This window comes from Channa argus, chromosome 5, assembly GCF_033026475.1.
Source record: "Channa argus isolate prfri chromosome 5, Channa argus male v1.0, whole genome shotgun sequence".
NCBI classification, from domain to species: domain Eukaryota; kingdom Metazoa; phylum Chordata; class Actinopteri; order Anabantiformes; family Channidae; genus Channa; species Channa argus.
This window is the reverse complement of record NC_090201.1, coordinates 16,349,018-16,360,509: the sequence shown is the minus strand read 5'-3', so window position 1 is coordinate 16,360,509 and position 11,492 is coordinate 16,349,018. Positions and strand designations below refer to the sequence as shown.

Below are 11,492 nucleotides of genomic sequence, written 5' to 3'. Positions count from 1 at the left end.
TTTTGTTCCGCACATAATTGTAAAAAATATAAATTTAACAACACAGTAATCTTACATACATGTGTAGCACACATGATAAAAGATAAATATAGGAGCAGTATTTCACACATATTTAACTGGAAACGTTTTGCACGGCTGTTATAAATTAACCGTATTCGTATCGGGATCTATGTACTGTACTACTGCAGTAGTACTACTACTTCCTCTACTACGCAGTATTTCCATTTACTGCGCTGTCTTTGTTCTCATTGAATGTCGTTACTATTTATCCTTGAAGTCCAGCTGAACAGCCAGGTGAGCCGCTCTCTGAAACATCGAGCATTAATTTTTACACGTATTAATGTATTAAAAGACGGCTTTTGTCACTCAGTGGCTCCAGCTGGAGGCAATCTGGAGGCTAGGTAGGAGGGGTTGAGGAGGCAGGGGGTGGGGGATGCCGTGAGAAGTAACTTTTCATTTTTGTCTTGTGTGAATGAGTTTAAAATAAACCAACGGGCAACTCTGAGCGATCGAAAAAGTTTGACTCAAAGTTTTACTGTGTCCAGTGCAGAAAAGCTGTACTTGATGTGGCAAATGACCAAATCTTTACTCTCTCCAGATTGTGTTTTTTTTTTTTTTTTTTTACCTCCATGCCACCCAAGAGAGACGCAGGGGCGGCTCCAATACAACCACCAGTCAAGATGATAAAGATCCACACAGATGCGCAGGAGTTTGGCTGTGATCCAGAGGAGGATAAGTACAAGTTGCCTGAAGAGTCCGTCTACTCACCTTTTCCCAACAATGAGGTGAGAGGTTTGACTGTTTGGGTGTGCATAAATGCGGCTGCCTTTTTGTTTTGACAGTACCAATCAGACATTTGAAACTGTTGAACAGATTTCTTCTCATTTGGCAGCACGAAAACATTGAATATGATGAGGAAAACGTTGCCAGTCCAGACATTAGAACAGACACCATCAGTCTCCTCATGAAAGTAGAGCAGCTGCAGGCGCAACTCAAATATGAACGCAGATGTCGAATTTTGGCCGAGAAAGAGCTGAGGGAGCTGAAAGGTGGGTGGAAAAGAACCAGTTTATAAATACTTGACCACAAAGCCAATTACTGTATGACTAATTAGGATTTCAGCCTGCTTCATTGAGGTCATGCCCATATATGTGGGTTTTTTAAGATTGAATACCATTTATTTATTTATTTTTATTTTTTTTACCAACACAACTTAAAATTTGACTTTTAGTTTCTTACTAATTTAGTACTAATTTAGTACAAATGTCTTACAAACCACTGATTCCAAGATTGGTGAATATCCACTTTGCTTTTATGACAAACACAATCTATGAAGAATCAGTTTTAACTCATGTTTAAGTTACTTTTTCTTTCACTGATAGTTATTTTCTTTATGGTTAGCACTGAATAATTTCAATTGTTAAAGAAAAAAATATTTTAAATTAATTATGTTTTTAATTTGAATTTTTAGTAAATCATAGAATGAATTTGAAAAAGACCATATTTTAAAAGAAGAGATTCATTAGGTCTCACCAGAAGTGTATACCATAAAAGAAGTGAGAAAGCCTTAAAATATAATTAATGATTAGAAGGATTAATGTAGGAGAATGGAAGTTTAATTAAGAAGTCAAATAAAAAAAAAAAAAGAAATGAAATTTTGTATTTGATTTTTCCAGAACTTCATTCTGGCTGTTGTTGCAGGGCAATTTGCACTCAAAGAAGTCCGCATCTTTGGTATAAATACCAAACATAATGTTGTTTTAATTGTTTCAGGTGCTTGTGTGTCAGCACTTCTAAACTGACTGGACACTCTTTGCAGAGATGAACACCCTCATGATGCAGATGAGGCACACAGCACACGAACTACGGGTCACTCTGGACCACGTTCTCCAGGGAGGCGAGGCAGCAGTTGCACCTCAAACCTCTCAAGATGAAACTATCTCATTTCTGCCTGAGTCTGAGACAGAGATGAGAGTGGCTCATAATATCCCAGAGGTCAGAGCTCATTTTCTTTTTTGTCTTCTAATAGCAGCACAATTTTAGAAGATTTCTTACATTTCTTTATTGTAGGAAAACTTGTTTTAATATCAGTTATATATCATTTACCAGTACTAGAAAGGATTATCCGTGCATCTTTACTTGCATACCTTTGGAACCAACACTTCTTTTTTTTGCCCTCAGGACAACCACAACTTCCTTTATCTTTCTGAGAATCTTCGAGTACCGAAAAATCTTTATGAACGCATCGCAGAGATTGCAGACTACAAGAAGTACACTTCTGCTCTGTTAATGATACTTTTTGACAGGGAAACCTTGGCCACACACTCTCTGCAGGGCCGGAGAAACACCTTTACAGGAGATGACTCCCACAAGCCTCAACTCCCACCTGAGATCTTGAGAAGTATAATCGGTAAGATCAAGGAGGCATGGATATGATTGTATTATAAGTACATATCCCTTCTCGTTATGTATGAATTTGATTAAGAAAACTTTAGACCGTATCCTTATGTTTTTTCCTACTAGATCACGTGTCAGTCAAATTCGGTGTGGACAGCAGCCAGATAAAAACTGCAATCCGGACCAAGCTGAATAACGAAGACAAACTGTTAAAGAAGAGACTGGGCTTAGGTAAAGCTGAAAATAAAGCGATTATTGAGCAGAGTTTTTGTCAAGATGCTTCCCTCCTGCCTGAAAATGGAACGATGAGAAATGACTCTTAGTTATAGCTTTTCAAGACTGTGTTAATCTACTGGTCACCAGTATTTCATGTCTAGAAATGTGTGACTGGATAGTTATTGAAATCTAGTTCTTAAAGTTATTTTTTTAAAACATTTTTTTTTTTAGAATTTTTTTACTTTGACAGCTCTATATGTATATCATACAGTAGGCTCAAAAAGTGTAAAGTTTAATCTGGTGACCCAGTCAAACAGTTGAACAGCACTATAAAATGTTGTGTAATTGTCAGTGGTATAAACTAAGTGTTCTTATTTGAGGTAGTAAGTGGTTGTGTGTGCATAATTGTTCATTGTTATACATGTATACTGCATTCCAATCAGCTGTGTGTTTGAAAGTAGGACACGATAAAATGTTTAAAAAGAGAAATCCCATTTGTACTCTGTTGTTCATAAAAAATGTGCATTACATCAAATCATTTTGTGTTTGTACTATAACACTTTTTGCAATTTTCACAATAACTGATGATAAATCTTCCTGCTTCCACGCCTGTTCACCTTTCAGTTTGTTGTGCCTTACTGTGTAAAGGTCAATAAACTTTTGCGACTGATACCTTGGGGCTTTTCTAAAATCAGCAGGTGGAGCAACCAACAGATGTCAGCAGAGAGCTCTGCTTCATGTTTCTGTGTTATCAGTGATCCAATTCTAGAAGTTGCGTGTGATGTGAAATGGTGAATGAAGCAAGCAAATCCATGCAATGCGTCAGTGTCTTCATTCTCTCGATAGAAGTATAAAAGACAGTGTGTAGACATGGGGACAGTAGACAGTGTGTGACAGCCACTGCCACATACTGAATGTTTGTGTGGTGATTGTGGGTGGGGGTCGTGGTTAATGTCAGTGAGTGGCAGTTTGATAGAGCCATTTTCTCTTGAAAGATGTGATTTGAACAATTGCTGGCTCCTCCCCCCCTTTCCCTCAAGCCAGCTGGGCTCAGTGAACTCACAACACATAATCTCTTCGTCTCTGCTACTTTCAGCTCTCCACATGATCTTTCTTTGTTAAGAAACCAGCAGTTTACATCAGAGGTTGCAACACTGCGGTATGTAACTCCTGATAGAGCTCTATAAGGTGGAGTGCCTTCTACGCACCTGGGAGCGACACCTGAGCACTGTGACTGATGCTTTTTCATAATCCAGAAACAAGCTATTATGAGGCTTGTAATGCAAGTCTCCAACTTTATAAGGCTCAAACTAAAATGTTTTGGTGGAACTAAGAGCGACTGGGTAAGTTTTATATATCTTGGTCAGACAGAATCAAGTCAGTGTTTATATTCTAGAGGGGACTTAATTTTCTGTTGCTATATGTAGCTTTAATGGTTTTTGGTTGGCATGAAACATACAGATCTTGATAAATAATGTCTAATTCTCGTCTTTAATAATTATAATAATAAGAGCTATGTCGACAATGTTTCTCTCATTTTAGCAATGACTGGTGATTTCTGAAAAGGTTTACTTCTGTAAGAAAGAGTGCATCTGCTGGTGATTTTGTATTAAGAGTGCATAAAAGTGAATCCTTGTTCAGTGAGTTCCACTGTGTATTATTTTTGCAGGTTTTTTTTTGTGTTCTGCAAATTGGTAAAATTATGCGTTCAAAATAAATGTTGTGTTTACTCAATATAACTACCTCATCCTTATGAAAATGTGAAAAATAATTAGTTTAAGGTGATTTTGTTGTGCTTCAAACACAATTAGAGAAAAGAAATACATAATGGTTTTAGAGAGCTAAAGAAGATGGAAACAGCTAGTGGCTGGACATAAACGATGTAAGTAGAACATGATGAAAGAGAGGATTCACCTTACATAATGTAAATGTACATCATGAGGATAATTTGCACTGCAAACGTAACATGCCAAAGCTGACCGCCAGAGAAGATTACAGTTGGGTAGAGCATCAGTGGATCAGTGGTAGAGAGCAAACAAATGTACACTATTTACCATAGGACACAGCATGTATGGAAAGGCACATTTTCAAATCCATACAGACAGACAGAAAGAAAGAACGAAAGCAAAAGCATCAATATAAGGATTTTCTGAGGTTGATTTGCTATATTACATGTGCATTAAAAATATAATATGAAAAAAGTCAATGCTGGCAGCAGCTTGTTTTTATTTGTTGTTTCATAGGAAATTACACAGTCATCAGTCAGACCTGTCCTGGTTAGAGGTTTCCTCCTTGCTGGTGCAGTGCAGGATTACACTGAACACATACTAATCAATGCAACCAGTTCCCCGCAGCTGGGCTAAAACAAGCACTCTCATTATTTTTCACTTCAAAAGGATGAGGAGCGATGGAAGAAGGACAGGGTGCCCTCCATAAATTATTTCTATTGATCACATCTCACCCAAACTAAACAGAGAGCGTCCCTTCTTACTGTGCTCCTCACAAATAATGTGAATGGTTATTAATAAGCTTTCCAGTTCCCTTAAGGTGCCCTATGTACATGTTTTCTTGAAGGATATGATGAAGTGTGTATCTCCAGGTGTTTATACAGTATTTACTGTAAAAACACTTGAATTGTAGTGCACTACTAAATTTGTAGTTGGTGGTTAACTTTGAACATTAGCACAACATAATGTAGAACCTTTAAGGTTTTCAACAGTGTCTATAACACTTGATCTCACAGGTACGTGTATGTGAACTGGTTAACTCTTATCGTAAACCCTTATATATTTCTACAGTTCCTCTCAGCTCTACAGAGCTCTAAACATTTAGGGTTATGGTTATGATTTTACCATTTTAGCTTGCTCTCGCCACAAAAAAACAACTTTGTTCACTACGTCCACACCAAAGTGCAGATAGACATTTAGCAACCAATTGTATTAGAGCAATTACAATTTCCCTCAAGATTTACCATAAACCCAAAAGACCCGAACAAAAAGTGTATATTGAGCCTACATTTATCACATGAACAGACATAAGATCAAATTATTGCTTTAATGTTCAAACAACCCTTTGCCTTGAGGTTCACCTCACATTAGCTTAAAGGACGCCTTCACTGAATTTTTAGTTCGTTTAGTTTGTTTAGTACATGTACATAAATGCCATTAAACTTTCCTTTGACTTCCTTATATTAAAACATCTCTCTAATTCTAGCTAAAAAAATGCCTCTGGATGACATCACTTCAAAGAACCTTCAGTTCACATTATCTTGTCATCTTGTTGCTCATACTATGAAGCTTGTGATAATAGTCAACCTGCTTTTCCAGAACTTTCCCAGACGACATCATCTGAACTACTAATGATGAGAAACAGGTGATGTCATGTGGATAAGATTTTCCGCTCAAAGAGGGGAACTATTTTAATATAAGGAAGTCAGAGGGAAGTTTAAAAGCATTAATGTACATTTACACCCTAAACTAAAGCCATAGAGAGTAAGTTGAAAATTGGTGAAGTCGCCCTTTAAAGGAGATAATATCTCAGTGTTGTGTCAGCTTTTTCTGCTGCACAAAAGTGAGAAAACTCTGTAGGTTTAAAGACTGAATCATGTCCTGTGATTTGTCATTTGTCATCTGATTATCATTTTTAATAGACTTTTCTTTACAGGTGCAAACAGTGTTTCATTCAACATCTAAAGGATCCTTTGACCCCCTAAACTGAACAAAAGGGGAATCTAAAATGCAGATGTGTACTTTGCAATTCTCTTTATGAAACATGGAGGAGAGGAGTTCTTTTCTGACCCCTGAGTTCAATGACAGCATCTTTTCTTGGGCACTGATGCCCTCAGCTCCACACAGACAGCTCAACACCCTTCCCAACCTCTATACACACTTCAAGACCCTGGCAGGTATATTGTTCATGGTGACCCTGAATGTTGTGGCCCTTCTGGCCAACACTGCTGTTCTGATTGTTGTCATAAAAGCCCCTCACCTCAGGAAGTTTGCCTTTGTTTGCCACCTGTGTGCTGTGGACCTGCTGTGTGCCATCTTGCTTATGCCTCTTGGGATTGTGTCTAACTCTTCATACTTTGCTGGTGTTGTGTTCACTGTGCTGGAGTGTCAGATATACGTCTTCCTCAGTGTAATCCTCATAGCTGCCTCTATCTTCACCATCACAGCCATCAGTGTGGAGCGTTACTACTACATTGTCCACCCCATGCACTATGAGGTCAAGATGACGCTTAAGCTGACTGCAGTTGTCATGGTGATGGTGTGGGTGGCCTCTGCCTTGCTAGGATTGTCCACTGTGTTTGGATGGGGATCCTTCAGGAGCCTGAGCTCCATCAGGGCTGCACAGTGCTCGCTGCATTGGAGCCCCAGTGACCATATACGAGTTTTCTTTGTGCTGTTCACTGTCACATGTTTCTGTCTGCCTGCTATTGTGATTTTTGCTGTCTACTGTAATGTGTACAAGGTCGCCCGTGTGGCTGCCCGCCAGCATGGACCTCTGCCCTCATGGACAAACAGCCAATTGAAACACCGCTCTGACTCAATAAACAGTCAGACGACCATCATCACAACCCGCAGTGCCCCACGCTGGATCATACGTGATCGGCCTTTCGGTGGTGGTAAAGCTGCCCTCACTCTGGTGGTCATTGTTGGCCAGTTCCTGATCTGCTGGATGCCATATTTTGCATTTCATCTCCATCTGACACTAAATGCAGCACCAAAGATTCCTGATGACCTGGAGGAGGCAGTCACCTGGCTGGCATATTCTTCCTTTGCTATTAATCCATTTTTTTATGGGCTTCTAAACCGGCAGATCAGGGAGGAACTTTGTAAACTGCGGCGCTGCTACTCAGCCCGGCCAGTGGAGCTGGCTGTCTCCAGCCATGAGGGCTCAGGCCACGAAAACATCTTGCAGTTCCTCCACAGGACCAGCTGCACATTGGAGACACATGCTAGCTTTGCTATATCCGGTCCTAGAACCATTCTGGATCAGACTGGGCAGACGGGCTTCAGGATACCAGGACAGATCCCAGAAGAGTTTGGTTAGATACACAGCACTGTTCAAATGGATGAAAAAACTGCAGGACAATTACAGAATTATCCAGAAGTGTCCACAGCATTTAACAATAGTCTACAATATCTCTATAAGCTGTATTAATTTACAGGAAAAGCTAAAATACAGCATCAAGAAAATGAAATCAAGAAACACTTTTTTGAAATCTTACATACATCTAAAATGTCAGGGAGAACACCTTAGTGTAGTTTTTTGTCTATGTTTAGGGCAAAACTGGCAGTTTTCGTTATTTACTAATCTAAAAATGGGACTCTTTAATGTTAATGGAAAAGTTACTGTCAAGCTAAAATTAGTAAATCTATTTAAAAAAGGAAAGATCAGTGCATTCTACTTGGACAGTAAATCATGCGAATATATACTGGTGGATGTTAATAGTGGGCAGTGATTTATTGTTACCACCATTTAAAAAAATAAAATATACCTTTAACAGCAATATATTTTATATAAATATATGTCAAATATTCTTTAACTCAATATTGTCACATTGTATTCATGGTACAGGGATTTCTGTAAACCTTTTATTATTATGTGTATTAATATTAAACTATTTATTATACTAAAAAAAAGTGCTGTTTCTTATGGCTTTAAATGTAAAAAATAAACACCGGTCACTTCGATCATAAAATGTACGCATTGTAGCATAATGTATGGAACCAAATATATAAATACATTTAAGAAAATGACATGCCACTGACTAATGATTCGCTGAGGTGACCTTTGAAAGGAAACAGTCGGAAGGAAAAGAAGAAGAAGAAGAAAACAGGTCACTGACCAGTTAATCATATAAAAGGTTCTTTTAGTTAATTATTTCGTTTTTAACGTAGTGCAATCAGTTTGTGTAATTTATTTTACAGTGTCAGCCTCCAACAAAGAAGGGTAAACATTTGCTTTTACCGGGAAAGATTATTCCAGAGCTCACTCACTGGAAATCATTTTATGTTTGTGAAACACTTAAAATAAAAAAAGTAGTCGTCTGCACGAGTGATATTTGTCTACTTGCACGTGCACCTTCTTTTTTTTTGTCCAACTTGACAACCTGCATTTTCTTCTGGGTCCTCTGTGTCCATTTATGAGAAGACTGAGCCCAGTTAACACATGATTATATAAAGAGAAAATACCATTTCATAACAGCTGGAGTAGTCTCTAATACCCTCTTAATGTGTGTACACTGGCAGATTAACGACAAAGAATTTATATTTCCACACATTAATTTAGGTGTGGCCTACTTGTCAAATATTGACCCAAACCGGTTTGTTTTATAATAGGTCAATCATTATTGTTCAAAACATGTCAGTCCATAAACTGTTTTTAGATATACAGTATTGTTACTGTGTATGTGGTATGTAATTGTTGTCAGGGAATGTGCAGCGCTCCCAAACAGATTAGACTTAGAGGATAACATTGGATAAACATGGTGATAACTCTGATAACTGGTGGCAAATGAATGCAGTATGCACAACTACATTTTCACAAACCCTGAAAACACCATCTGAGATATAAAGTAAACAGATAAATGGATTTAGTAGGAAAATGTGTAGAAAAAAGTCCTGCTTTGCAATGGACATTAAGGCAGATTTGTTGGTACCAGCAGCTCATTGCAGCATTTTGATGAAATCAGTTTTTAAGTTTATTTTCTAATGCATAAAATAAATACTTCTTTTTCTTTTCTTTTTTGCATTTCTTTTTATAACATCTGAAGTAGGTGTGAATTGTCATAACAGCTGATCTTCACAGTAGAGATGTCCATAAATGCCAACAGAGGAGAATGACAACGTACATACACAGATGCTTTTGCACTGTGCCATTTTAAATAGAACAGAAATAGCCATGACATCCAATATGAGTTAATAAAACTTTATTTCACTCATTTATGGCAGTGTCTCCCCCATTCTTTGATTTCACCTTCTTTCATGTACCTGTATGAGTTTTACCAAAACTGCATGTACTGCAGCTCAACCATTCTCACCGAGTTCACTTAGCACGGTCTTGTGTCAAGTCCGGTACCACAAACTAATCAAGGGATCAAAACCACGACGAGGCAAGAATGTGTTTACTAAAGGTTCTTGACTGGTTTGACATTTTAGGAAATCAACATCTTTGCTTTCTTGCTGAGAGTTACATACTATAGAAAGACTACTGTGACATCTGTGAAAAAAACACAAGGCAGTTAGCTTAGCTGAACACTAGAAACTGGTAGACATTATTACACATAACACCTACAGCATTTAAATGTTATATCTTTATAGTTAAATCTATAGAGAAAATTATTTAAAAAACAATAATACGTTTTTTAATGACTGGACAGCATGAGACATCAGAAAGTTACTGCTCCTGCCTAAGAAGCTCAATACTCTCTATGTATTTGAGAGATTTTAACATATAAATCCTACTAAATTAATAATTACATTTTTTTCCACAATCCTGTAATTAAATTGACTTATATTGGCTGCAAAGTAGATTTTTTTCAATGGCTCTTTAGTACTATATACTTTGATTTTTGCATTCCTGTTGAACTTTTTGACAACATTCAATTTCAAAAAGTAAAATTCTCTAACCCTGTTATAATATAAAAGCAAAAAGGCTGTGCCATAAAGTTTTTTTAATCTGAGATTTCTAAGTGGATATACAGATAATTTAATTCATAATTTAAGATTGTTAACAACAAAAACAGTACTTATTTTTATATTCTGTAAAAAGATATTGAAACTGAACCAGAGCAGATTCATGTGGTTCTTATTTTTGTGTGTTGTTTTTGAAAGGGGGGAGGGGGTCATCAGAGAAGCCAGTGCTATTAATAGATATAATGTATATGGCCCAATTCTATCAGGTGCAGTGACATGTTTTTTTAGAAAACAGAGACATTTGGGTTGAGATATTAAACAGGAATCAAAACGAATCAGTCTGACCTATTGTACTGAAAACAGCTGGACTGACAGATGCTGAGCAGGAACGCTGTCTGACATCTCTGATGCCCCATATGAGCTGCTGCTGGTGGAAACAGTAGGTTTGAACTGTGTTTGACGATAATTAAAGCATTGGTTTCTTTTGTTGTTTTGGTTTGATTTGGAAATAGATTCTGTGCACCATTCAGGATTTATCCAGATCAAACATCTAAGACTGAAAATTTCACAGTATAACATCATGCAGTTGAAAATCCTCCCAAATTATGTAATATCTAAGGGTAATCCTCAGAGGCAAAAGGTGTGATGATCTGGGACATATGTCTCTGTCTCTCTTCCTCTCTCTTTACCCACACACACACTCACAACATGCACTGACCTGTGCCTCCATATACACAAACAAACCCATCTGGCACAGTGTGCAGTCCATTAGCATTCCATCGTCTCCTGCAACAACACTGGAAACTCTGTGTCATCAGTGTGCTCTCACTGTGTCTTCATTGAGGAGGCATGAATCATCTCCATGGTTTACCTAGGAGACTGTACAGGGGTGATAGTAGGTACTCACTGATAGTACAATCATGCGTAAAAAGATGTGCAGTTTGTAAGTCAAAATCCTTTTTTGTACACAAATACACAATTTCAAAACAACACATAAAGTACAAGCCACAGGTATATCTGAATCGATTTACACATTATTTCTTATCAGGTTATGATTAGGATTAAGTTATTATATGGCAAAGATGTTGATGAGAGAAGTGTAAGATGAGCTGAGAACAGTCAGATGGGGTCTAACACTGAGTTCGTAAAGAATGGTGGTTAATGGGTCCAAAGGTAGACAGAGGTGAAAGGGTTTGTTTCTTAAAAGCATGTTACAGAACATGCTTCACACCCCGAGTG

At 37.7% G+C, this 11,492-nt stretch overlaps 2 protein-coding genes across 7 annotated transcripts; both read left to right on the top strand.

The window, feature by feature from the left end:
- The first annotated feature begins 156 nt into the window (after window positions 1-156).
- LOC137128190 (uncharacterized) lies at window positions 157-3,283 on the top strand. 5 transcript variants are annotated; one of them, XM_067506000.1, is made up of 6 exons: window positions 157-294; window positions 642-785; window positions 893-1,049; window positions 1,820-1,995; window positions 2,182-2,410; window positions 2,524-3,283. In XM_067506000.1, exons 1-6 carry the CDS (start codon window positions 253-255, stop codon window positions 2,718-2,720), a joined length of 945 nt encoding a protein of 314 aa, XP_067362101.1. In that variant the 5' UTR covers window positions 157-252; the 3' UTR covers window positions 2,721-3,283. The 5 variants fall into 5 exon arrangements, with proteins under 5 accessions (XP_067362101.1, XP_067362105.1, XP_067362103.1 ...); XM_067506004.1 differs by having other exon boundaries at window positions 874-1,049; XM_067506002.1 differs by having other exon boundaries at window positions 170-294; window positions 599-785; window positions 874-1,049.
- Window positions 3,284-3,425: 142 nt separating this feature from the next.
- Window positions 3,426-9,508, top strand: si:ch211-213o11.11 (probable G-protein coupled receptor). 2 transcript variants are annotated; one of them, XM_067505998.1, is made up of 2 exons: window positions 3,426-3,772; window positions 6,277-9,508. In XM_067505998.1, the coding sequence occupies exon 2, from the start codon at window positions 6,385-6,387 to the stop codon at window positions 7,663-7,665; it is 1,281 nt and encodes a 426-aa protein (XP_067362099.1). In that variant the 5' UTR covers window positions 3,426-3,772; window positions 6,277-6,384; the 3' UTR covers window positions 7,666-9,508. The 2 variants fall into 2 exon arrangements, with proteins under 2 accessions (XP_067362099.1, XP_067362098.1); XM_067505997.1 differs by having other exon boundaries at window positions 3,426-3,956.
- Window positions 9,509-11,492: the final 1,984 nt, after the last annotated feature.

Bases quoted from the DNA above. Each gene is read 5' to 3' on its own strand.
- LOC137128190 (XM_067506000.1), top strand. From the start codon at position 253: ATGTCGTTACTATTTATCCTTGAAGTCCAGCTGAACAGCCAG. The intron at 295-641 runs GTGAGCCGCTCT...ATGCCACCCAAG, and splicing joins AAGTCCAGCTGAACAGCCAG to AGAGACGCAGGGGCGGCTCC. The intron at 1,050-1,819 runs GTGGGTGGAAAA...CACTCTTTGCAG, and splicing joins AGAGCTGAGGGAGCTGAAAG to AGATGAACACCCTCATGATG.
- si:ch211-213o11.11 (XM_067505998.1), top strand. From the start codon at position 6,385: ATGGAGGAGAGGAGTTCTTTTCTGACCCCTGAGTTCAATGACAGCATC.